At 48.7% G+C, this 26762-nt stretch overlaps 1 protein-coding gene across 2 annotated transcripts; it reads right to left on the reverse strand.

Annotated features, from left to right (window-relative positions):
• Nucleotides 1–6843: 6843 nt before the first annotated feature.
• On the reverse strand, nucleotides 6844–20303 carry FUS (FUS RNA binding protein). Of its 2 annotated transcripts, none has more exons than XM_039533963.1 (15): nucleotides 20184–20303; nucleotides 18806–18830; nucleotides 17654–17808; nucleotides 16874–17015; nucleotides 16228–16424; nucleotides 15589–15781; nucleotides 13961–13995; nucleotides 12454–12486; nucleotides 12043–12152; nucleotides 10919–11048; nucleotides 9636–9737; nucleotides 8891–9029; nucleotides 8710–8798; nucleotides 8412–8562; nucleotides 6844–7774 (listed from the first exon to the last, which is right to left on the reverse strand). In XM_039533963.1, exons 1-15 carry the CDS (start codon nucleotides 20194–20196, stop codon nucleotides 7735–7737), a joined length of 1554 nt encoding a protein of 517 aa, XP_039389897.1. In that variant the 5' UTR covers nucleotides 20197–20303; the 3' UTR covers nucleotides 6844–7734. The 2 variants fall into 2 exon arrangements, with proteins under 2 accessions (XP_039389897.1, XP_039389898.1); XM_039533964.1 differs by lacking the exon at nucleotides 6844–7774 and adding an exon at nucleotides 7828–8168 and having other exon boundaries at nucleotides 8372–8562.
• Between the last annotated feature and the right edge of the window lie 6459 nt (nucleotides 20304–26762).

Raw genomic sequence — 26762 nt, forward strand, 5'->3', positions numbered from 1 at the left:
AGGCAGGAATGCGCTCAAGTGGCTTTTATCAGCAGTGATCTGTGAAGAATGTGACATTATCTAAGGGGGGGTAGGGGGGGTGAATAGTTGCCAGGGAATGAGTGCACACAGGTTCCTGCTGCACTTCTTACCCACAGGTGACACACAATGGCTGGGCACACACAGAGCCCCAGAGCCCAGCCTCTCTGAGTTTCGGTGGCTGGAAAAACTGACCACGGATTTGGGGTTGGGGGGCTGAAGAAGGCACCCCTGGGAAAACTCGTGGCAGCGTGGAGTCAGGACACCTGGGTTCTAGCCCCAGCCGTAGGAGGGGAGTGAGGTCTAGTGGGGTGGATCGGGGTGCGGCTGGGAGTCAGGATTCCTGGGTATTATCACCAGCTCAGGGAGGAGAGTGGGATCTAGTGGGTTAGAGGAGCAGGGCTGGGGTTTCTGGAAGGGGAGTGAGGTCGGGCAGGGGGAGCTGGAGGTACAGGACTAGAAGGGGCGTGGGATCTAGTGGATTAGAGCAGGGGAGGCTGGGAACCAGGACTCCTGGGTTCTCTTTCCAGTTCTGTACATTTTCTAATCTTCCTGCTACCTCTTATCACTGGTATCGGGGGCAAGGCCCTGCCTTCTCGAGTCATTTCCTTTTTAATTAATCTTTATAGTGTGATTTGTTTATTGGCGTCAGCGCAGATAGCCGGGAAAGCCAGGGAAGAGAAAGAAAGAGACACAGCACATGGACATTGCAGCCAGGTAGGGGACAGCGGTGAATATAAACACAAATATGCCCAGCCAGTGCAGTAGGGGGCAGTGGACCCTCCCTCCCCACAGCCACTAGGGGGCAGCGGGGACAGATCTACACCCTCCCCACAAGGAGCAGCTGCCCTATCTCAGCCCTGCTGGGAACTGACACCCACCCCAGCAGGGTAGCAATGCCCCAGTGACACTCCCCCCATGGCCGATGGCACACCCCCTCCCCCATTGTGTAACTGCTCACCATCACCAGCAGGAGGTGGTGGCAGCACCAGGACTGGCTCCCCCAGACACACACACCAAGCCAATGTATTGGCTCCCACCCCCACCCCAGGGGCAGCCTACGCACAGGGAACTGGCCCTTTGCTGCTAGAGAGTTGCAGTGAAGAATGCCATACAGGGACGGCTCACCCTGTGTAGAGATGCAGCTGCCTCTGGGGAGGGACAGCTGGATAACGGCTGCACTGCAACACCAGGCACTCAGATGCAGCTGCCTGTGGAGCTGGGCAACTGCTGTGCTGGTGGGCAAGCCGACATCTCTCTGCCCCAGTTCCCTGCCTTCCTGTCCCATCCATCCCCGGCCCCCAGTCACCTGCACTGCAACACATCCCTGTGACTCGGCCCTTAGTCACCAGGGACAGCTAAGGGATGAGCAGGTGTCCCAGCTGCCAGGGTTGACGTGCGGGCAGCTAACACATATTTGCCTACATCATTCAGCTACATAAACAGCCAGGCTATATCCGGGTGAGTCTTCGGCCGACGGGCGTGGATTCCCCTAAGAGCAGGAAGCTTGTGATTACCCCAGGGCAGAGCAGCCTCGCTGCCACTAATTGAAGGGTTAATGAGGCTGGTGGCTTCAGGGATCAGAAATGCAGTTGCCGCTGGGGAGCAGCCACACGGCGTGGGGATGGCTCACCTGGTGCTGAGCACATTTCAGCTGGAAGCACGTTTGAAATATGGAGTCACCTTAGAATTAGCAGCTTAGATGGGCAAGGCCCCGTGCCCCATGCCCCACCCCCCTGAGCCAGCCAGCCAGTTCCTTGCCTTGGATCTGGATTGAAGCCGGTGCCTCCTAGAGGAGAAAGGCCCCATGTCCAGTTCCCTTGAGCCATCCAGTCAGGTCAGATTGGCAGAGACTCTGATGTTTTCGCCTCCCACTGCAGTTTTAAACTAGTGCAGATGGTGAATTCTTTGTAATTTGAAGTCTTTAAACCATGATTTGAGGACGTCAGAGACTCAACCAGAGGTTAGGGGTTTATTAAAGTGTGTGTGTGTGTGTGTGTGTGTGTGTGAGAGAGAGAGAGAGAGAGAGAGAGAGAGATTCTGAGGCCTGCAATGTGCAGGAGAACAGACTAGATCATGAGGGTCCCTTCTGGCCTTAAAGTCTATGAGTATGAGACAGCCTAGAAGCACACAGCGCCCTCCCCTCCACCCTTTCTGTCATGCTGCCCCCTGCTGGCCTTTGGGTATATTGGTCACTTACGAGCATTTCACTGGCCGCCTTCGTTTAGCCTACAAGCAGGTCCCTCTGTGTATGTGGGTAAGTCACAGCCCTGCAGAATCTTGCTCCAGAATCTCAGCTTTCCTTTGTTATAAAATTATGTCTCTCGCCCCCAAAATGGTATGTGTAACCATTGTAGCAGCTGCTTCCTGAGTCTGCAGAGAGCCTGAGGCAATTATTTTACCGGGGTGAAACATTCCTGCTCATCTGAATAGCATTGTTAGCTCTGAAAACTAATGATGAGCTTTAAAGTTTCAAGCTGAATAACACTTTACTCCGCCAGCAGTAGCTCTACTCCTTGTAAGTCAGGGCAGAGAATAAGGTACCAGGTGGTGTTTCCTAAAATAAAATCCAACTCCAAGGCCCCTGCTCACAACTGACCCAGCCCGAAACCCAACCAGGGCTGCAGCTTGGAGGCAAGCAGGTTCAGGGACAGGTTAGGCAGGCAGTGTGTGTGCGGAGAGGGGTGAAGAGGAGTGTTCCAGGTGTATTGGGGCAGCCTGAGCAGAAATGTGAAGCCATGAGTTAGAGGAGGCAAATTGTCCCATTTATACAAAAGTTGTTAACTCTGAAACTTAATGGTGGTGATTTAAATGTCAGCATTACCGTAAGGGATAAGGGGAGGTTAAGGCAGGGAAGAATGGTGGCAGCGGGGGGAAGGGGTGAGCAACAGGCTCTCAGAGATGGGTGACACCCCACCAGCCAGTTCAGCAGAGGGATTCAAGGTTTCCACCCGCTCCGTTGCCCTAGCTCCCATTTATGAAGTGCACCCAACTCCCTGAGCTACTCCTCCGGCTGGTTAGAAGCAGCTGGAGCTACTGCTGCCCACCTGGAGCCAGGCTCCTCTATCCTGGCAGGCCAAAGGCTCCCATCGGCAGGGGAGAAAAAACAAGGTCCTGGTGTGTGCGTGTGTGACAGAGAGAGAGAGAAAGAGAGAGATGATGCCATAGTAGCTCAGGAGTAAATGTCAAAACTGACGTGGGAGGGGGCTGTCAGTCAGGACTCCTGAGTTCTATCTCCAGCCCACTGGAGTACAATGGGGTGGAACAGGGGCTTAGCAAGCAACAACCTACTATCCCAGCCCTGAGCTTCATTCTTCTGCAGCAATTTGGCGGCGGGTCCTTCGCTCTCTCTCTCTTCCTCTTCGGTGGCACTTTGGCAGCAGCTCAAAGAGGAAGAGAGGGACTGAGGGACCTGCCGCCGAATTGCTGCCAAAGACCCCGATGTGCCGCCCCTTTCCACTGGCCACCCCAAGCACCTGCTTCCTTAGCTGGTGGCTGGAGCTGGCCCTGCCTTCAACTACCTGGGGGGGGGGGGGTCCAAAGAGGATGGAGCTCAGCTGTTCTCAGTGGTGGCAGATGACAGAACAAGGAGCAATGGTCTCAAGTTGCAGTGGGGGAGGTTTAGGTTGGATATTAGGAAACACTATTTCCCTAGGAGGGCGGTGAAGCACTGGAATGGGTTCCCTAGGGAGGTGGTGGAATCTCCTTCCTTAGAGGTTTTTAAGGTCAGGCTTGACAAAGCCCTGGCTGGGATGATTTAGTTGGTGTTGGTCCTGCTTTGAGCAGGGGGTTGGACTAGATACCTCCTGAGGTCCCTTCCAACCCTGATATTCTATGTTTCTGTGATTCTATGAAAAGCCATTTTAACAGTGAGCCAGAGCAGTGTGTGTTCGTAGTAACATGCTCTACCTGGCCCTGCTCTTTTGTGGCCTGGTAGGAGTCACCTGGTGATGGCTGTATTATGTGCAGAGATATAACATTGTCATTACAACTATTAATTTTGTCTGAGTTATGTGACATCCAGTTACAGGTAATTGGTCATCTTCAGAACAGCTGAGCACGCAGCAGCATATGCTTTGCACTAATGAAGATGTTCCAAATAACAGAATTTTATTTTAACAAAATTAGTGCAAAAAACCCCCAACAAAAACATGCAATTTTAAAACAAACATTAAAAACTTAATAAAAGAGAGGACAGAATTTATGCAGGGAAAGAACATTCTGGTCCATTTCAGCTACTCATTCACCCACCCTGGCGTTCACAGGCCGGTGTATGTGAAGCTGTGATTGTCTTGAATATCCCCTGGGGTGGATTGACAGGGGTAGGGCACTGACCATTGATGCCATGTGGAATGTTGGTTGGCGGGGAATGGGGAGGTCCTGATCTTCAGTTTGAGGTCACCATCTTCACTAGCTCCTAGTAGACCTCAGTTGTCTTAAGGAAGCGACACGTCCGGCCTGGTCACTGCCTCGTCCAGGGAGGAGAACTGCACCAGCCTCCTCTCCTTCTGCACCAATGGGATCCCACAGATGCAGATCCTGAAGCTCAGTACTAGGCTCGGTTCCAGAATCCGCGTCGGGTGCTGCCCGGTGGAACAGAGGTTCCCTTCTCTCAGAGGCCACCAAGTAAGAGCATCTCAAATGGGACCCTGGCATCAGGGGGAACCCCCACCAGTTCCACAAGTGCTATTGCATTGGCATAGGCCATTGACCACTAGGCCCAGCACTCGGGGCACACCTCTGTCAGCATCCATGGCGGAGTAAGGATGACTGGAGGGATAACGAGGACGAGTCCTCAGATGAGAGAAGTACGATCCATCAGACAAGCTTTCCTTCAGGGACCATGGCAGTGCGGTTCCTTTCGGTGCCAGGGCCGGAAGGCTTGCGCCCAGGCCAGCAAGGATGGTTTCCCTCTAGATGGTACCGCAGGGCCAGAACCAGATGGCAGCTGGTGACTACATGTTCCCTCCTGTCCACCCGCACCACTGACTCTTTGTACTGCCAGCGACAGTGCCAAAAGCAGCACCAGTAGCTCTTTAACCGCAGCAAACATCTCCAGAGTGGGTGGCACTTGTGCCATACTGTCCCTCCAGTGCAGATGGCTCATTTGGGACCAGACTCAATAGTGTTTGCATATGGGCTGCAGTCAAGTGTGCCAGCCTGCAATGCCGAGGCAGAAAAGTGGCCTGATAGAGGTCACGCTCCGCTCTACTCCATGTCTAACCTTCAGACTTGGGGAGCATCCCCTCCTGGCCAGTAGTCTTTCTCTGCAGCATGCATGGCACAGTGCCAGGACTCCCATACAGCGGGAGGAGCGCTCCGCCCTGACGGTGAGGTATTCAGTGCCAAGTCTGACCATCTCAGCTCAAAGGAAGATCTGAGCGCTGCCGCTATCAATAGGAACTTTAACCTGGCCTCCCAGTCCTTTGAAGGTTTCAACTCATGGCAGATCTGACAGGGATCGTCAATGTGAGTCTCACCCAAGCACTTTAGGCAACTCAAGCCCTGTGACTGAGGGATGCCTCGACCCAGGCAGCAAACAGAACTCCACTGGTGGAGAAGCGCCAATTTAACTCTACACAATACGAACAAATGGAAAATGAAGACCACCAAGACCAGCTTGGCCTAGCAAGAAGAGCTGTCACTGCCATAAATTTCGTAGCCAGGGGCAGTGGGAAGGAACTGAGGCAGCCAAGCCCCTGGGTACCACCAAGGGAAGTTTCCAGCAACTAAGCTTGGGGCCCCAGTGGAATGGACATGTGCAAGCACTCAAGTAAAAATGTTAGATTAGCCCCACTCAGTAGCTCTGCAATTTGAGTGCCTTCAAAGCTCTTGGGTGAACACCAGCTTGACTCAATGACCTATTACTGTTTACATAGTTGGGTTTTTAAAACAAATTTATAAACCTCAGTCTAGGACACTTCTGGAGATTTGTCACCAAAAAATTGCTTGGGGTTTAAAGGATTAGAGGCAAACATAACTCCCAAAAATGAGGTAGTTCATGTGACAGTAGATGGCCTAAGTGGAACCTTATGTGCATTCTCCTTCATGGACACACCTAGAGACTACTGCTGGGCTCCCCCCAATCAATCACAACATGGCATGAATCTGGAGATCCTCTATCACAAGTGGTTTAGGACAGGTAACGCAGCCACAACTGGTGTATTGCAATAGTCTCAGCTCACACTCACTCTAGCATGGCTCAGCCCTACCTCAAAGCATTTCAAGCAGAGCAATTTGTTTCACAATCACTGTTTTATTTAAAGGGGTAGACAGAGAATGGAAGTCTGTGGCAGCTGGCTCTGAACTCTTGCTGCCTAAGACCCACACTTCAATTCCGACTGGACCTGTAAGTATTTTTAAAACTTATTCCACTGAGAAAAAGGTGATGCTTTCACCCCGTACCACATTTCTGCCAGCAGCAGCGACTAGGCTATGAAAAGCTTTTGTAATAGGACCAGACTCCCAAAGCAGTCCAGCATCTTGTTCTTGATTTTGTGAGAACAGCTGCTATGGGTTCCACTCAGGTGGATGTTAGTATAAATAAGTTTAGAGAGATCTCCTGCCTCTCTAAACTTTCATGGTCTCCTTCCTTTAGAACTACACCCCTAAAGTTTGTTGAAGCTTTTTACACGTTCACATGATAAGGCTTCTCCCCTCTACAGTTGTTTCACACCCCTGATCTGGATTTTTAAAATCATGTAACATCTCACTACATCCTACCCTTCCATTTTGCTGTTTCTTGTGGCTGAGCACAAGGAACTATCACCTTGCTTACAAAGCCATGAAGCCTCTGTGAAATCAAGAAACATTTGAACAGTGATACACATTTATAACCTGGGGTTGTTTTTTATTAAGCATATTTAAAAGTTTATTACATTCATACACACTGCAGCTCCAACCATAAGAGATTGACCTGAACAATTTGCTCCCTTGAAATTTTCTACAACAGCACTTCCCAAGAGAAGTTTAACAGTCCCTGACAACAGATGTGTCCACCTTTTACCCATGCCTGTTTTTGTGCAGGTGGACACCACTGACTCACTGTATGAGCAACACCCTGTATAAGATTTGACTGCTGGTCACATCCTTGCTGTGTGGGTTTAAGCTTATGAACTCTGATTCTAGAAAAACAGGGATGCTTTTTGTTCAGCTAGTTGTGTGGCTCATCACCATAGCAGACTATTGCTCCAAATTCACCCTAACAAGGAAAAAAAATTCTCTTGTACCTTAGGCCAAGGGATAAAATTTTGCAAGCTCCTATGCTGGATGATGGTGCTTCAGGTAATAAAGATGAGAACTCAAATGTTAACGTACAAGTGTAAATCAAGAATTTGACATTTCAACCACAGATCAAGAGGTCTTTCTTCGCTTACTTCTGCTCAATTACATGTTAACACTGTTCACAGCATAATGCATTTATGTATATTAAGCACCCATGGCTAGCACTGGGGCAGCCCCAGGTTTCCGGTGTAAACAGAAGTTGCCTTTATTGAAGCCCTGGCCCCCAAAAAGCTACACGGCAACTAAAACAAGGGTGGTTTTTTTTTTAATGTAGGGGATTCTTCCAGATACAGGGGGGAAAAAAATGGGTAAAATTGAGAGGGCAATACAAAGTTTTACACAAATGGAACGAGCTTTACACAGTCTGCAGCACAAAGTCTGACATACAAAATAAAAAAGTTTAAGTCACATGGTCTGGGAATTTGTACAGTCTTAATAGGGTCTGTCACGGCGGTCTTGTCTGTGGTCGCCCCTGTGGAGAGAAAGAGGAAGGGTTAGGATAGGTGTGGGACAGAATAAGGGAAGTATTTTAAGCTTCACCCACAAGCAGCTGAGTGATCCTTATAAACAGAAACAAGTTAATAACAGTTTTAGATGTTGCGGCATTATCCACATTTTATAAGAGGGGAAGCAACTTGCCCAATTCATCTATGTTAAGGTCAGAAGGGACCATTATGATTCTCTAGTCTGGCCATCCAGTACAACACAGGCCAGAATCTCACCCAGCGATGCCGGCATCCAGCCCATGGTGAGTGGCAGAGCTACAGCAAACATTTGAGAAAGGCACCAGGCTTGATTTAAAGACCCAAGTGACAGAAAATCCATCACAACCCCCTTTGTGCCAATGGTTGGTTACTTTCACAATTTAAAGAAATTGTAACTCCGTGTCTGAATTTGTCTGGCTTCAGTTGCCAGCCCACTGAATTGTGGGCCTGTAGAGTGATCAAGCCACCCCCTAACCTTCTCTTGGATCAACTGACTAGGTGAAGATTGTCACACCAGAGGGCAGGTTTTTCCAGACCTTGAGTCACACTTGCAGCTGTACAGAACCAGGAGTAAACCCCAGGACAGAGATTATAGCATGCCCTTTCTGTGCCAGTCTACTTTACCTGTTATCCATCTTTCCTGGCCCAAATCCACCACCCCGATCTCCACCTCTGCCTCCTCGGAAGCCACCCCGATCACCGCCTCTGCCTCCTCGGAAGCCGCCACGATCGTAACCACCTCTGCCTCCACGGCGCTCTTCCCCAAATCCTCCTCCTGTGAAGGGAAAAAACACAAGCACAGGAGTGAAATTGGTGCCAAGAATACCTCCAAGGCAATAGCATTTGGAGCATACACAACCTCACCCACCCATGAGGCCTGCCCCCTACTGGTGGGCAGGAGAAACAGAATGGTGTAAGTTACCCATATGTGGTCCTCCAGGCCCCTCCGGCTTTGGTGCCTTGCACTGGTTGCACTCGTTACGCCATGAGAAATTCATGTTCTCACAGGCTCTGGAAGATGCAATGTTTGAGGAGAAGCATTAGTATCAGGTAAAACCAAGAGTTAACGCTTGGTTCCCCTGCTTGCCAGAGCCTCTACTTACGGGTTAGGGCACTTCCAGTCCCCTGCGCGTTGCTGGCCACCACCTCCACTGGGGAAGCCACCTCGGTTACCTCCGCTGGAGCCACTGTTGCCACTGCCTCCTCCACCTCCGCCACCAAATCCAACACGACCCATGGGCCCTGCATTAAGGAGGGAGGTAGCAAAGGGGTCAGCCTCACTGGAAGGGACATAGCTGTCTGCATCAACAACCCCCAGAGCACTGATCCTTCGTGCAGGCCACTCCCCAGCTCAACCACAACAGCACCAGAGAGTTGGATTCAGCAGTCATCTCTCCTGCTAGCAGCCTTTGGTTAACTTCCTACAGCCAGCCACACCCTTAACTGTGGTTACCCACTGGCCAGCCAACTCTGCAGCAAATGATCCCATAATGCATTGTCCCATATGTTGTGTTACATCTGGTCACTTGTGCTGAGGCACATTTTCCCAGCATGCACTGACACAGATAAGATTATGCTGCAAATGAAGAGTGGACCCAAATTATGGCTGACCCATAGGTGTATTGTGTACCTATAACTCACAGGTAAGCATGTGTGATAGGGAGGAGGGGGCACCTAACAGGGCTGACCTTTGACCTGATCAAATAAAGTCTATATGGCTGGGCCTCAGCCCAGTCTCTGTTAATAGCTTCTAAACATGGTTGGTTGTGTCCAGATCCTGAAAAACAGGCCACTCTCCTGATAAGGGTGGATCACCCATCCTCATCAGGAGCAAACATTTCTAAATACCTCCACGGCCTCTGCCACCCCGTCCATTTCCACCGCCACGGTTGAAGTCTGCCCTCCGGGTAGCAAAGGAGACTTTGATGGGGTTGCCAGAAAATTCCTTTCCTGATTGGAAGAAAGAAACCAGACATGTCGATTTCATCTTACACAGAGCTCTTTGATTCCTTTTGGACCATCACAAAACCAATGTTCCCACCCCACTTTAACCCACAGCTGGTTGAAATTTTTTTTTTTTTTAAATAATTCCTCTCCTGAGATGTAAATTTGGAGATTTGATTTTGTCCCACACTGGGATGAAATCTTAGGATCAATTTTTTTAAAAATTGGGAAGTCCTGATTACAATAACCTGTTTCCATAACTGACCTTTTTAAAATCAAGATTGGATGTTTTTCTACATGCTTCAGCAATTATTTTTTTTGGGGGGGGGGAAGCTCTCTGGCCTGGTGTCAGACAGGATCAAACTATATCAGTGGTCCCTCTTCTTGCCTTAAGAATTGATGGAGGTGCATCTCCAATGCACAACTCCACGGCTGTGTTTTGTTAGTCTGAGATAACAGTGCATTCTGGGACATGTAGTCTAGCCAGGAAGCCTAGCCCAAGAACGAGCTCAAGAGGCACCTGAACTACAGTTCACATGATTGAGATTGTCATATTGATGCAGATGGATGTCCTGCCAACTAAAAAATGATTTTCCGTAATGGAAAACAAAATTCTAGTAGAACTGAAATAGTCCCACAGAAAAAAAAACCCTCATTTCAAGGCATCTTGTTTTCCACTGAAAGAACACTGGCAGGATTCCTGACCAGCGGCACTCTCAGTCTCTGAATCAAAGCAGGGCACTACAGCTAAGGGCTTGTCCACACATGGAGCTATTCCCGAACAGCTACTGCATTTAAAATTCACTTCCCACTTTTAATTTGAATTAACTTCCAAATGTAGACGAGCCTTAAGACACAGCATGAAGAATGAATTCTACTCATGCTGATGTCAACTGAAGCCCTGCCCTTGACTCGAATGACTGCAGTATCAGGTGCTCAAGTAGCCAAGTATTATGCAAGACGCAAGTATCATCCCCATTTCACAAAGAGAAAAATCTAAGGTTCAGAAAGGAAGTGACTGAGCAGATCACTATTAAAATTAGAAGAACTCCTCCCCTGTTCTAAACCAGTAGATCCTACTCCTATTCCTGAACCAGGGACAGAACCTGAGAGTCCTGGCTCCCAGCTCCACCATTTATGCTGCTTCTTCAGGAGCTCCTTGGCCCAGCTGGATGGAAGCAACTTACCATCAAACCAATCGATGGCTGCCTTGGCAGATGGGGGATCATCAAAAGACACAGTGGCTTCCCCCTTTAGCTTCCCGGTCTCACGGTCTGTGTACAGGTTAATCATGGGCTGCCCAGTTTTCTTGTTTGTCTGAAACACAAACAAGGGGTACATCTCATGAGTTTAACTTCTGGAGATTAACCTATGGCTGAAGGCTACCCTGTCCACTTCTCTTGTTGGGTGGTCTGAAAAATGGAGGGAAATATTCTATTGCTTTAGACTAGGGACTATTTGAGAAATCTGCATATAAAGGATCTCTGAAAACCATCAACAGTAAGTCATGAGTAAGGCTAGAATTTTGTCATGGTTATTTTTAGTAAAAAAAGTCAGATAGGTCACAGGCAATAAACAATTCCCAAAGCAAAAACAGGACACCCCCACCCACTGGTCCTAGGTGTCCCCCTCCCTCCACATGAGGGGAGGCTGTCACTAGAGCCCTGAGTAGGGCCCCCTCAGGAGGCTGTCGCCTGTTGCTGGACCTTGTAAGGAGCGACATGAGGAGGCTGTCGCCTTCTCACTGGAACCCTCCCAGGGCCCTGCTGGCTGCCAGCTCCAGTCCCTCGGCTGAAGCAGAGAATGGAATATCACCAAGGTCTCTGAAAGTCATGGATTCCTGACTTCCATGACATAAACATAGCCTTAGTCACGAGGATTGCAAGATGGTCACAGCAGAGACTACCTTTGATCAGTCAGATCCACACTGGCACCGCACCACAGTCCAAACGTAAGGTACCAGGTAATATCTGTATACTGCTTACTGAGCACCTTCCATCCAGATCATTCAAAGCTTTTTAACTAAGCCTTGAACAAGTGTATATCCCAGTTCTAGAATGACAAAACTGGGAGTCTAATGCAGGAGTGCTGAGCTCCCACCTCACCTGCCCTATCTCATGATACCCCCTGCCCTGAACTAGAAACACAGGAGTCCTGACTCTCCTGTTCTTAGCTAGTAGACCAAACTCCTTCCACAGTAAGAGTGCTTGGATTGTACGTTAAGGGCAGAGGGGTACAGGATGACAAGAGAAGTGCCGTTTCGCTATGCTGCTCTTGCAAACCCAGACTATTTAGTTCCCTGGGCTGGTACCTTAATGATTCCTATTTGCTTGAAGTAGTCAGCGACCGACTCGATGGTGACATTTTCACCGAGTCCCTGGACGAAAATGGTGTTGTTGTCAGAGTTATCCTGTTCAGAAGCTGCAAAGTAAGCGAGTGTCACTCAATTTCATACCCAAGGGTTAATCAAGAGAAAAAAAAGTTACCCCACTGTAGATGTTAAAGACACTGTTACGCAGCCATTGCTGTAGCAAGACCACACCTTAGTAGGTACACAGGCTACACAAGAATTTAATGCAAGCTTTCAGTTTAAGCTGCTCTAAATTAGCTTTTCTTTTTGTGAAATGGGTATGATGCTTATGTCTTAGATCAACTTCAGATCATCCCCCTAAGTTAATGCAAGCCACTCCCGCAACACACGAGATTGGGAACAGTCACGTACCAGGATCATGGCGCGGTCCTTGGTCCCGGGGCCCTTTTGCACATGAAAATAAGGAGAGATCTAGTTAGTCAGTCGAAACACAGACTCATCTCCCACACATACTAAACACATTAAAGACAGCAGGCCAGTGTTGGTACATGTGCTCTGATGTTGAGCCTATGTTTACTTTACTTTAGCCAAAGGCAAAAATACTGTGAAGTCAGAGAACTTAAAGTACTTTGAAGACAGTGCTGCAAAACCAGTAACAACTCTTTTCAGATGTCAGACTGTACACAGAAAACGTCTCTCCAACTCTACGTGGAGGGTCAACTACAAAAGCCCTCATAACACACGTTTAATTCTGCTTAGTATCACCTTCCGAGGTCTGTTTAAATCGAGACCTTTGCGTATACAATTTAAGCTGCTACCCAAAGAGATCTCTGTCCACATGTTTATATACACCTTTGCCATTCACATCTTTCAGTAACATCAGGTCGTAGCATCATACCACTTGCTACCCTGGTTAGCGTCACAGTATATAACCACACAGTTAACAGCTTTAAGATTTATGCAGCGATATAGTGGCATTAGCCCATGCCACACATTTAAAGTGAACTAACCTTGCATAAATATAGATTTCACTTAAACCATTATTTACCTATACAAACCATTTATATATTAGTATTTTTGCTATATTTAGACATTTCACCCATTATACCTTTAATCACACCCATATCAGATCAATAATTATCTTAATGAACCTAAAAGCATATGCCCAACACTGGTCTCTTAAAACTAAATTGACCTGGTCAAGAGATCATTCATGCCAAACCCTTTTCAGCAAACCCATGGGAACTCTCCTGGAAGTGTTTAGATATATTTTGTTTGGTATGTTTGAGTGCAAAAATACCTTTTTTCTTCTTAAGATACAAGTTTAAATATAAACCATCTTTCTTAAGGTGTAAGCTTACAAAACCATGTAATGTAGTCAGAGGGAAGTTTACACAAGACCAGAAATTCATTCCAGTTTTTGGGGACTTCCCCCATTTTCTTTACCAGGAACCATAAAAAGGTATGTAAACTCTTTGCATCGTTATCCTCAGGATTGCATGCAATTCCATTACCATGTTTTAACTCCAAAAATCACCAGCACTTAAAGCTTCTTGTGTGTTTTGTTTTTTAAAAAAGGAACCACACACAGACCAGACACTTCTAGGAAGTAGCACTTTTGTTTTCTTTCCCCAAAGCACACTTTTTTGTGTGTGTCTTGTTGCAAAACATTCAACCAAGATGTATTGGCACCAAGAACTTTGGTCAAAGTAGAAGCCCAGTGGACGTAGAAATAAGTGACACCGTATGTATCTCAAGAACTCATTTGATATAGAGGGCTGCAGAGGGTGCTCCCATAGGTTATATCTGATAAATGGTGGCTTTTCCTAACGCATAAAGGTTCTGCATATGAAAGACAAGTCTCTGGAAAATATATATATACTTTTTTTGGTTCAAGTTTTGAACTCTTTGGACTTACCACCAAACTTATTGAAGCCACCACGCTCACCACCGCTGAGGAGATAAGTTAGAAGATAATGAAGCTTTTTCCATGGCTAAAAGGTTCACTAAAACTACCAGATCTTAAAATCCTGACCAACACTTGTTTTTTCCAGTTCTTCCTGAAAGCCTAAAGAATGCTCCTTTCAACCTTGTTCTGTCCCTCAGCATATTTAGGCTTTTTATTTATTTAAATACACCCTTTGTCTTGTAAAATTGTAATGGACAAATCTAATACAAGTGCAACTTTGGCTTCCAACCTTCTCCTATTACTTCAGCCGTCGTGATGTACACTCGAGACAATGCTGACTCCTCGATGCAGTCCTAGCGTGGGTACGAATCCATGAACTGCATGTTACAACTTATTTGTACAGTGTATTCCCCCCATCCCCGGTGTTGATACCACCTAAACATAGATACATAGGATATTTGCTTTGAAAGCATATAAAAAAGCCAACCCAAGTTCCCTAGCATAGCATAATAAACTGATTGACCACTAAGTCTGGACCTAACATAAGCTCTCTCCCTTCCTCACCCTTAGCTAACATGTGGAAGGTCGAGAATTGATAAAGTTCATTGACTTTCATACCTGTAGCACATAAAACGCAGAGTTTGTTAACAGATAACATGTAGTGTTAACAGCAGATAACAAGTAACATCAACAATACTTTGATTTCCCCCCCAACCTAATACTCACCTTTCTAAAAAACACAATTTAAACTCCCGATCAAGAGTTCACAATCAATATTATTTAGCATCTGTTTCTCAACTTATTTCTTTTTAACAGACCACTGAGCAACCCTCTGCTGAGGGAGGATTGTTACACCAGGGCAGTTTAAGACACTGCTTTTCTGTGTGTATATAGTGAGATAAACCAAAAGCAAGTCGTATATAAATGTGATCACAGCTGCTGAAGCTGCTAATATATCCTTTAACCCATGGAATATCCAGTGTGTGGATGGACCACAGAGTTAACCAAGTTTGCTACACAGGTTGTAAGCAACCAGGTTGGAAAGAAGATACAACTTCTCCTCTGACTGAGGAGACTTTCATCCCTTGTTTCTTACCAACATAACCCAGGTGCTTTGGTGAACAGATTATGGCACCAGATAAATTGCAAATAAACCTTTGATGTAGAGAGATTTATAGGCCCTTTGAATAGCGATACTTATAAACCTTCAGTATATACCTAGACAGGGTAACATGAAAGTTCAGCAAGCACTTGGAATTCACATTGTGCATTTGATACGTTAAGACACACATTTGATGTCAGACAACTCCGATAGTAACCACCAGTTGGGTATTTTACCCCCATGCATAAATTGTCTACTGTAGATATGAACCTACATTGGTTCTTAAGGTAGACAGTAGTGGGAGTCTGCCCCACACATAAAGGAAAAGCTTTTATTGCCATTCAATCTCCACCCCCCGTAAAACACTGCAACTCCCTTACCACACGCAGTATGATATGGCATTCCACACATGCACACAAGAAGAGCTTCCACATAATGCAACACACCCTCCCCCAACACGTTAATTTCAGACAGTGCTAGAGACAGTAACATTTAAACCCACTCCCTCTCCCACCACAAGCATCTAGACACCTACCCCATGCCTCCACGACCACCACGGCTGCCTCTTCCACCACGGTCGAAGCCACCCCGGCCATATCCTCCTCTGCCCCTGCCACCACGGTCTTGCTGGCCACCTCCATAGCTGCTCTGATCCTGGCTACCGTAGCCGCCACCACCGCCGCCACCACTACCGCTCATGGATGACTGGTCCTGGCCATAGCTGCTCGCTAGAGAGGAGAACATGTGCTCAAAGTTACAAAAACAGGACAATCTTAGTGGTAAGAGCAGGGACACTGGAATCAAGACTCCTGGGTTCATCCACAGCTCTGGAAGGGAAGTGGGGTCCAGTGGGTTAGAGAAGCATTGGGATTTCATATTCCGGGGTTGTATTTCCAGAGCTGCCACCAACTTGCTGTATAACCTTGCAATAGTCAATATCCAAGCCTACAGGCTGGGGAGGAGAGGAAATAAACTCACGGGGTTAAAATTAAGATGCCTGCATGAATGTACCTTAAAAAGAGGGTAACGTATCAGCTTTAAGACACACGTAATCCTCCTTTGAGAACTGTAGTGACTTCCATTCGCCCTCAGGTTGCACAAATTTGGATTCCCCTAGACCAAGTTTCCCAGGTTTTCAATCATGACACACGGAGTACAATAAAGATCAACTCACATCCACTGCTGCCCCCGCCGCCTCCTCCGCTGCTGCTACTGCTGCTGTACTGGCTCTGCTGCCCGTAGCTTTGTGGAGGGTTGTAAGAAGGCTGCTGCCCATAGGAGCTCTGTGGTTGGCTGCTATAGCTGGATTGCTGGCCATAGCCTCCACTTGGGGGCTGGCCATAGCTTGTGCTTTGGGAGGTGCTTCCATAACTATGGATTAAAAAAAAGATCATTGCCCTTTAAATACACCAAGTCTTTTTTCAATCCACCAGGTATTTGGCTTGTAGGATATCTTGATCACTAAGGTAGTGTGGTCTAATGGACAGAGCACCAGACCAATTCTTTGGTTCTATCTCCAGCTCTGGGAGGGGAGTGGGGTCTAAGAGGTTAGAGCAGGGGGGTGGGGTCTAGTGGGTTAGAGCAGGGAGGGAAGAGGAGAGCTGGGACTACACATAGCTCTGCCACTGACTTGTGACCTTGGGCATGTCCCCTCCCCCACAACCTGTAAAAAGAGATTAAAATTTCACAGTAGGTGTTGTGATGCTAAATGTAGAAGTGTCTGCAGAGTGCTTTGAGATCCACAGACACAGGATGCTAGACAGAGGAGAAGGGACACATGCAGGGAGATCTATGGGAAGACTACGACTCTTTAGCTGTACCTTCCAGTTGTCGAGCTGGCTGCTGGTGGCTGGGAGTAGCTAGGATAGGATGAGGGTTGCCCATAAGAGGTCTGAGAGGTCTGGCTGCTACCGTATCCAGTTGTTCCGTAAGCTGGGGGTGTTGACTGAGTGCTGTAGCCAGCTAGCAAAAAAAAAATGAAGAGCTTCTTAAAACATGGTGAGGCTGGGTCCCCCCTTCTATACCTGAACTGCACTGACAACTGAGAGGCACCAGCCTATCACTTCATTTCCCATAGGAGCTGTGGAGACGGCAGTGTTGCTCAGTGTGTCAAGAACTGGACCATGACTCAGGAGACAAGTTCTATTCCCACCTCTGCCACCAACCTGCTGGGCAGTCTCCTTGCTGTCCTGTGCCTCAGTTTCCCCATTTGTAAGACAGGGACAATGACATGAGATTTACTGATTTAAAGCACTAGATGAGAAATAAGTATCACCCTAAACCTCTACATATGGGGAATCTCTCCATCAGCCCTGAAATACAGGTACCTCTGGGATGCGATACAGCAGCTGGCTAAGAGATGCACAGTTGCTGGGGTAGGGACTGAACCAGCAATACAGCTGCATTAACGAATGGATTCTTTGATGGGATTGGCCATCTGCAGAGCAGACTGAAGGGCAAATTCTTGGCTCTGTCACAGGAGTAATAATGCTTTGCACTGATAAAGTGATGGGACTTGCTGGCAGTGAAAACCTGTCTCACTTTAGCCTGAATTAAGAATATCTCCCACAATGCACCTCGATCAAGAGACTAGCACTTACAGCTTTGATTCTGGCCATAGGAAGAACTGTAACTGTTTTGTCCATATGCTGAGGTGTCTGCAGACTGGCCATAACCGCTGTAGCTCTGCTGGCTGTAGGGCTGGCTGGTTTGCTGAGAGTATCCCTGTCCCGGTGGTGCTGGGTAAGCCCCATAGCTGAGGAAGAATGATCAGAGACACCCATCAGGTTAGATATTCCAGATAGGATGCAGTGACTCCATTGTTAAGGCTGCAACAGTTTAGAATGAGTTTTTCAATGGCCCCATACACCTAGGCAGACTGATTTGGAAATTGCCATAACACTGTATTTGTTGCAATTTGGGAGCAACCACAGCATGTTAGGAGCCATGAATGCTGGGAGCAGCCACAAATCAAGAGATTTAACAGCAGGGACTGATGGGGTTTGTCAATTGATCTACAGAGCATTAAGTAGAGAAGAGCTTTTTTGCCATGTTCAAACATTAACTGATTAATTCTCAAAACCCAAAATGAAACAGGTTAGAACCTAAGACATGTGACTGGACATTCCTAAGGATAATAGAAATATCTAGAGTTTAAGAGTACCCAAGAGTGCTGCAAAGGATATAAAAGTTTCCAGTCCTGCCAACTAGAAGTCTGTCATGAACCTTTGCAATATTGTACCAGGCAGAGTCTCTGCCCCAAAGAGCTTACAAATCAAGGGGGTAAATTCTAGGAGAAGGCTCCCTTTATGGTCAAGTTATTGACTAACTCTTTGGGGATAGTGGGGTTCTTTTGGGGGTGGGGGGCAGATAACATTGGTCACTGTTGGAAAACGGGAGCTGGGGTAGATAGGCCTGCTGAACGGGAGCTGGGGTAGATAGGCCTGCTGATCCCATCCAGGCCACAGGGAGTGAGAATGAATACCAGGCTAGATGGGCCCATAGGTCTAATCCAGGGCAGGTTACTGGGCTGGATGGTCCAACTGATTTAAGACACCAGTGGAAGTGGGATGAAGGGAAAAGATTCCCAGGATGAATCCTCCCAATGTGCCCGTGATGAGCCAGCACTGCCCTCCTTTTGCAGAGCCAACTGACAACTGGGCAGGGGTATCTAACACTGCCATCCTTCACACCAGATAGCAACACAAATCTATACCGCGCCACTTCAGTAACACAGAAGCGGGGACATTTACCTCTGGGTGGCCGGCTGGCTGTAATCTGCAAGAGACAAAAGAGGAAAAGGAACAAATTAGACCCCAAACCAATGCCCAGCTCCTGAGAGGGGACATCATGGGGCAACCAGACATGGAGGGGGATGAGGAGGCTGCTACAGCCATCAATCCCAGCGCGCGTGTGTGTGTGGGTGTGGAATGCCCTCACCTGCCCTGACCCAACCCCCAGGCACTGGGAATAGATCACAGGGGCAATTCACCCTGATACGGGTAGCACGACAGTGGGGCAAAAGGGACTGGGGGGCTATTCCCTGTTCCTATGGCAAATGGGGCAGGGACACTTACAGCCCCAGGCAGCTGTGGGTACAAGGGGGGCATTTACCCCCTAGGGGAGCTATGAGGAGGTGTTAACCCTGTGGGTGGGGGCACCAGGGGTCGATGGGGTTATGTGGTGGGTCACACACTGCGCTGGGCGGCCCTTTTAAAGGTAAAGGGGTGGGGGTGGTGGAGCGAGGAGGACGACGGTTGGTTGGGCGGTTAGGGTCCAATGAACCCGCGCCGCGCGCCAAACGCGATCGGGAGGGGGGGCGGAGCGAGAAGTACCCGGATGGAAGACTGCGGCAAAAAAAAAAGATGAGCACCACGCATGCGCTAACTAACGAGCGGCATCCAACCCCTCCCGTGCCTGCCGCGCATGCGCACCTTCCGCTTTCCGAGCGGCGCAGACGCCTATTCGCCACACCGAGCATGCGTTACTCCGCGCAACGCCCTTCCTCCCCCCCACCACGCGCTCCCTCCCGCCTCTGGAGCGCAGGCGCAGCTGACTCACGCGCGCAGGAGGGAAGCGGTTTCCTCCCTCCCCCCAAAATGGCGGCCAAAGGCCTGGGTGGCGCAGTTAAAAAAGAACGTGCCGACCCGCAAAGCGCAGAGGACGGGGCAGGCACAACATGGCCACCACGAGGCGCGCAGTAGGGGCCCCACTGCTGCCCCACAATGCACTGGGCCCCACCCCCCTCTAGGGGCACGTCAATGCCCCCCCATTCCGGGGAGGGGGAGGATACTGCCCCGCTTCCTGCAGCCGGGGCGGGGGTCGCCCCCTGACGGCGGGAGCTTCCCGCGTCCCTCCCCCTCCGCAGCCCAGACCCCGCTGCAGCGGATGCACCGCCTCGGGGGGGGGGGCGCTGAGGTTCGCCCCGCCCGGGGGCCGTTACTATGGGGCAAGTTACCCCCCCCACCTCCGGGGGGGGCGCACGGAACCCTCAGCCCCGGCTCTTCTGCCCCCCATAAGGGGGTTGATCCCGTCCCGAGCCCCCAGTGCACGTGTGTGGGGGGTCCTGGCGCGGCCCTTGCAGCGCTACTCCCCCCTCCCAGCCCGATGGTGTCTGTAACCGCGCCTCACCGTTGGACGCCATCGCTGCTGCTGCCCCGAGTCCCCTACACGCGCTGCTGCTGCCGCTGGACTGAGCGTCCCGCCCCCACCCGGGCGCTACATATACTCTCCCCTCCCCCACCCCCTGCCGCCGGCCTGTACCAACTCTCCGGCAGCAGGGGGGAGGATGGCGCGTGCCCAGCGCCGCGCCGCTGCTGCTGGATCCCCCCTGAGGCCGCCCCGCAGCCGGGCGCATTGTTCTCCATGGGGCGGGGGCGGGCGGCTTTTCTCTGTGCACAAAAAGCGCCTCTTCCCCCTGTACTCAAGAATGGTACAGGCCACCGGCAGGCGGAGGAATGAGGTAATGGGGCAGGGTGGAAGGAACCAAAGGGGCCGAGGATCCGGGGGGGAGGCAGTTTTCGCGTGTGTGTTTTCTGTGGGGGAGGGGGTGGGCTTTTTTTTGGTGGGGGGGTGTCTCTTTTTGAGTGGCTGGATGCGTGTGAGGGGGAGGTTTGTGTGCAGGGTCTGTGCTTAGGGCAGTGGGGTCTGTGTGTGTGAGAGAGACAGAGAGCGCTGTGTGCGGGTCTGGGGTGTGTGTGTGTGTGAGATCATTGTGGGTTGTGTGCAGGTGTGTGTGTGTGTGTGAGAGAGAGAGAGAGAGAGAGAGAGAGGTTTGTGGGTCTGTGTCCAGGGGTGTGTGTGTGAGAGAGATTTGTGGGTCTGTGTCCAGGGGTGTGTGTGTGAGAGAGAGAGATTTGTGGGTCTGTCTCCAGGTGTGTGTGTGTGTGTGTGTGTGTGTGAGAGAGAGAGAGAGAGAGGTTTGTGGGTCTGTGCAGGCAACACTTGTCTACCTTGTTATACCAATAAGAGCTCATTGAATTGGTTGAAGAAGGTGGATTTGTCCAGTTGTGTTGCTTTTAGGGCAGTGTGGCGTAGTGCCTAAAGCACTGGAGCAGGACTCCTGGGTTCTAGACCACAGGCCTGCTGTGTGATCTTGGGCAAGTCACTTCCCTGTGGTGTGCCTCAGTTTCCCTAACTAAACCAGTAATTAACTTCTTTGTAAAGCGCTTGGAGATTGACAAACAAAAAGCACTAGCTAAGAGCTAGGGTATGTGTGTATATATGGGATTGAGTACATGGGTTTATATAGATGGATAGGTACATGTTTGTGTCTAAATGTGTGTGTGGATCCATGTTTGTTTGTCCAGGATCTGAATCATCCTGTGCATTTGTTTACGGTATTTCCAAAAGCTGATTTAATTGGATTAATCCTGTGTTGACATACAGTGTGTAATGTTTCCAGTCTTGCTCTTGATTCATCCCACTTCCATTGGTGTCTTAGATCAGTGGGACTATCCAGCCCAGTATCCTGCCCTGGATCAGAGCCATGGGCCTGCATAGCCCAATAGCCCAACCCCTTTTTTAGGATCATCCCAGTTTAGTGCGGCCTAAGAACGTAATTCCATTTGCTGCAGGAAGGACGGCAGTCCTTGGGTGGGGGGGTCAGATTTCTCCCTATTTCAAGCAGGGCCGGCTCCAGACCCCAGCGCGCCAAGCGCGCGCTTGGGGCGGCATTTTGCTGGCAGGGCGGCAGGCAGCTCCGGTGGACCTTCCGCAGTTATGCCTGCGGGAGGTCCACCGGACCCGCGGGACAGGTGGACCTCCCGCAGGCATGACTGCGGAGGGTCCGCTGGTCCTGCGGCTCCAGTGGACCTCTGCTCCACCGGAGCCGCGGGACCAGCGGACCCTCCGCAGGCACGTCTGCAAGAGGTCCCCCGGAGCCGCGGGATCGGCGTGCTTGGGGCGGCCAAATTCCTAGAGCTGCCCCTGATTTCAAGAGGACCATAATGTAACACATCCTAAAAAACAGCCCTTCCTCTCCTGTTCCGATCTGGCTCCAGAGCACGTTGTTGAAGGAAGATGAAGTCTTTCCCTCTTAGGGCTCTGGTTCCCCAGCTGGCTGGCTCAGCAGGGACTGGGATATTAGAACAGAAGCTGTTAGGGGTTATCTCTTCTGTGTGTGTACAGCCCTTAGCGTGATGGGGTCCTCGGCCAGGACTGGAGTCTAACACCTAGGTTAGCTTTTCTCCAGGAGCTACCACAGTATATGCCAGTCATCAACCAGCCTTCCCAAAGCAACACACCTTTATCCTTAGGTATTTACCGCCTAAATAACTCACCTTCCTCACACCCCACTGTCCCTGAAGGAGCTGTGGCCCACTGGAGTCGCATACAATACCTGACCCACAGTGAGAGAGAAACCATGAACTTAATACAACATGGCTCCCAAAGGTACTGCATGCAGTTGCAATATCTGTCACCCTCATTTGCACAGTTGGGGGTGGGGGGGATTTTGGCCCAGAACTCAGCAGGAATTCGGTACCTAAATACCCTGAGGGGCCTGACCTAGAGGAGCTAAGTGACTTAAGTTCGCAGAGGATGTCTGGGGCAGAGCAGGGAACTGAACCTACATCCACCCCAGCCTAGGCTAATGCTCTAACCACTGTACAATCCTTCCTCAGTAATAACAAACTATCTTTGACTGTTAGGTTTCCAGTTTTGCTCTATCCTCAGCTCTGTGACAACCAAAAATTGCACCCAAATGGCTCTATTTTTTCAAGTGCTAATTTGAAACTGGATACGTTTTGCACTGCCCGGTTCTGTAGTCACATCACACTGACTGTGCTTAGGAGAGACAAGGTGGGTGAGGTACTATCTTGTATTGGACCGGCTTCTGTTGGAGAAAGAGACAAGCTTTGGAGCTTACATACAGTAGTCCCTAAGCTCAAAAATTTGTTCCACAAACAGAAGCTGGTTCAATAAAACCTCACTTGCCTTGTCTCCCTAATATCCTGGAGCCAACATGGCTATAACAACACTGCAAACAATAATTGTGCTTAACACAGGTATTACCATCCTGGATCAGACCCGGGTCCTGTCTAGTGTTCTGTCTGTCATAGCTAGTATCAGACTCTTTACTGATCCAAAGCAGTTATTTAGCTAATTAACTCATTCTCCCAGACCTGAAGAAGAGGCAGCAGCTCAGGAGCTTGTCTCTCTCACCAACAGAAGTTGGTTCTCACCCACCTCTTCTTTCAAATTAATTAATCAGTTACTTAGCTAATTTGATCAGCATGATCAATCATTTGCACAGTGTGGTGGGACATCAGTCACTGGGTTTAAAAAAGCTCATAAATACCATGATAGCTGCGCTGCAATATACGTACTCAAAAAGCCCCTTTCTGTATGCGAAGCCTCCGGATCCCTGGGGAAACAAGAATTTGGACAAGCCAAGGCTGGACAGAGATGTGTTTTTCTGCACAGACATGAAGACAGTTTTTAAAGCATGTACTACTTTTAATGCGGTGCAAGACATTTACCTGTTCTGTTCATTCCCTCTGAAGCAGCCTGCACCGGCCACTGTCAGGAGACAGGATACTGGGCTAGATGGACCATTGGTCTGACCCAGTCTGGCCATTCTTATGTTCGTATAGTCTCTGAACAAACCTTTCTTTCATTCAGATCATCTTTTTGGTAACAATAAAATGTCAGGTTTTAAAAACACAGAACCGGAACTGAGTGGGAGCTTAATCACAGTAAAGGCCTAATTCTGAGCCCATTTACACCAGTGTAAATCAGGAGCAACACCCCTGGTGTTGCACCAGGATAAAACTGGTGTGAGCAGGGGAAATCTAGCCCAATCTGACTGTCAACCATCTAAACTAGATTTTTGCTCCATTCTTTTTTTAACAGGGCTAGGCTGCTGGAGTGCTGACCATGACTATTTCATTGTTTCTTTGTGCTCCTCCTTCTACCTAGATCCATTTGTTGTCTCTCATCTTATACTTAGATTGTAAACGTTTTGGGGTAGGGACCACCGTTTAAAACAAACAAAAGGAAATATTTTTTCACACAGTGCACAGTCAGCCTGTGGAACTCCTTGCCAGAGGATGTTGTGAAGGCCAAGACTATAACAGGGTTCAAAAAAGAACTAGATAAGTTCACGGAGGATAGGTCCATCAATGGCTATTAACCAGGATGGACAAGGATGGTGTCCCTAGCCTTTGTTTGCCAGAAGCTGGGAATAGGCGACAGGAGATGGATCACTTGATGATTCCCTGTTCTGTTCATTCTCTCTGGGGGACCTGGCATTAGCCACTGTCGGAAAACAGGATACTGGGCTAGATGGACCTTTGGTCTGACCCAGTATGGCCGTTCTTATGTTTTGTTCTGTGTTTGTTACAGCGCCCGGCCATGCCAAGGGCCTTCGGCCCCATACAGTCCATGACTATGGCCCAGGGCTGGATTTAGGGGCAGGCAACCCAGGTGACTGCCTGAGGTGCAGGGTTTGGGGAGTGCCAGGCTCGGGGTGCTGTTTTTGTTGTTAGTGACAAAAGGGAAGATAGAATGTTTGAAGTAACAGGTTTCAGGTGTTCCGTACGTGGATTCATTTTTCACTGACCTCCTAGAATGTTCTGGACCTTTGTAGAATCTTGTGGAACCTTCCAGACTTTCTGAGAACTACAATTTCCTTAAACCTCCTGGTCCAGTCCTTTTAATGACCCATACAGTCTGCTCAAACCACACACAGACATGGGTGGGGGAGAGGGATAGCTCAGTGGTTTGAGTATTGGCCTGCTAAACCCTGGGTTGTGAGCTCAATTCTTGAGGGGACCATTTGGGGATTTAGTTGGGAATTGGTCCTGCTTTGAGCAGGTGGTTGGATTAGATGATCTTCTGAGGTCCCTTCTGACCCTAATATTCTATGAGTGCTGTCAGCCATGCTCTTGCAGGTATATACAGGGTGGGGCATCACCAGGCAGTCAGTGAGATATAAGAACAAATTGAAGTGAGAACCCAGCTGCAATATTGTGAACCTTGTTTTACTGTGTAATTGTGTTTTAAGACTTGAGGAGTATAAATATCAGCTAATGGAGGACATATTTAATGAGACGCTAGAGATATCTATTGAACCCTTATCTCTACATGAATATAAAAGAAGTACTGTTACTTCTTTTGCCATGCTTAACATGTCATGTTTGATGACAATTCCATTTCTTGATGTTAGTATACATTTCAGTTATTCTTAAAAGTAAAAAGTTTCTATAAGCTTAGAGGAAACACTTTTTAAAATTTGCTTATATATGGCGTGAATAAATACAGATCCTATAGCGTGCAAATGTATCGTCTTATATGACAGATAAATCATGCATGCAAATCATGCATCGAAGTTGTGAAGTGGGCTACATATGCAATAAAAAAATAAGGTATTAAAAAGTTTAACAGATGCGAGGGGGGGGGGGCAAAGACACTCCTTGCCTGGGGCGACATTTGGTGTAGAGCCCCTAGATGCTATGATAACACAAATAATAATAATAATGTTGTACCCATCACCGGATTATCTGATTCACAACTGTCACTGTAGGGTTTGTTTTTTTTTATAAAGAGCAGCATTTCTTTTCAAACCCCTCGGGATCATGGTCCATTCAGCGGCATAGAATTATTGCCGGGTGCAGAGTTTCTCTTCCTTGTGACAAAAAATGAATGCATGTTTAAGTTGACTGATTTAAAAAAAAAAAGAGCATGGGAGGTGAGCCGAATTTGCAATTGAAAAAAAATCCATTAACAAAATTTAGGCCTGGATTCTGTGTCTTGGATTGTCTGTGTTGGGGGGTCAGATACTGCAGTGATGAGTGTGGTATAAGAACCTATATAGACTAGAAAAGGTTGATCGGTGTCTTAGATCAGGATTCAGGAAGAAACTCGATTCTCCTCTCTGCCATCCCCTTCGTCTCTGCAGAATGGTTTCCTCCAGAATACAAGGCTTTCCTGTCTGTGTCCCTGAAACCGGTTCAATCCGGCTCAGAGGCCCATGCGCCATTTATGAATGGCCTTGCTGGGCGTTGGCAAGGCAACGTGGAAAGTAGGTCACTGGCTCAGTGCACGATAGGTTCACACGGATCCCTAGCACAGAGTGCAGGCGTGTGCAGAGCTCTGGAGATCCACACACAGAGACATCTGCACAGACCCACATATGGGTCAGCAGAAACATCCAGCCCCGCACAAATACACACAGACCCACATTCAATCCCACACCAATTCACACAGGCCCCCGCATCAGAATAATACCCAGCTCTCCTATAGCGCTTCTCATCAGTCGATCCCCAAAAGAGCTTTGCAAAGGAGATAAGTAGCATTGTACTGATGGGGAAACTGAGGCACAGGGAGGGTAAATGACTTGCCATGGGGCACCCAGCAGCTGAGATAGAAACAGAATCCAGGAGTCCTGAGTCTTACTCCAGTGCTCTGAGCATTAGGCCAGCAAAAACGGCCAGCCCTAAATATTCCCCCTCATACATGGTCATACAGATACTCACACATCACATGCACGCGCACCTAGAATGAAAAACATCCAGCCCAAAGACAGATCACCATGCCAACACCCAGAGCCATACACAGATCACCTGTACGCACACATACAATGGGAAATTGAAAACCTTGTTGTTTTCCTCTGAGCAGGCACATAGGCCAACCCTCTTTTAGAACTACCTTCTCTTATTACAGGACTCAATTACATTTCACTCTCTCTCTATTTTTTTTTAAAGGGAC

This window comes from Mauremys reevesii, linkage group 4 (genome assembly GCF_016161935.1).
Source record: "Mauremys reevesii isolate NIE-2019 linkage group 4, ASM1616193v1, whole genome shotgun sequence".
In the NCBI taxonomy this organism is placed as follows: domain Eukaryota; kingdom Metazoa; phylum Chordata; order Testudines; family Geoemydidae; genus Mauremys; species Mauremys reevesii.

Excerpts from the sequence above, each read along its gene's own strand:
- FUS (XM_039533963.1), bottom strand. Across the intron at positions 12,153-12,453 it reads AGGACCGCGCCATGATCCTG|CTTCTGAACAGGATAACTCT; the intron begins GTACGTGACTGT and ends CTTACTTTGCAG. Across the intron at positions 11,049-12,042 it reads AGCAAATAGGAATCATTAAG|ACAAACAAGAAAACTGGGCA; the intron begins GTACCAGCCCAG and ends TTTGTGTTTCAG.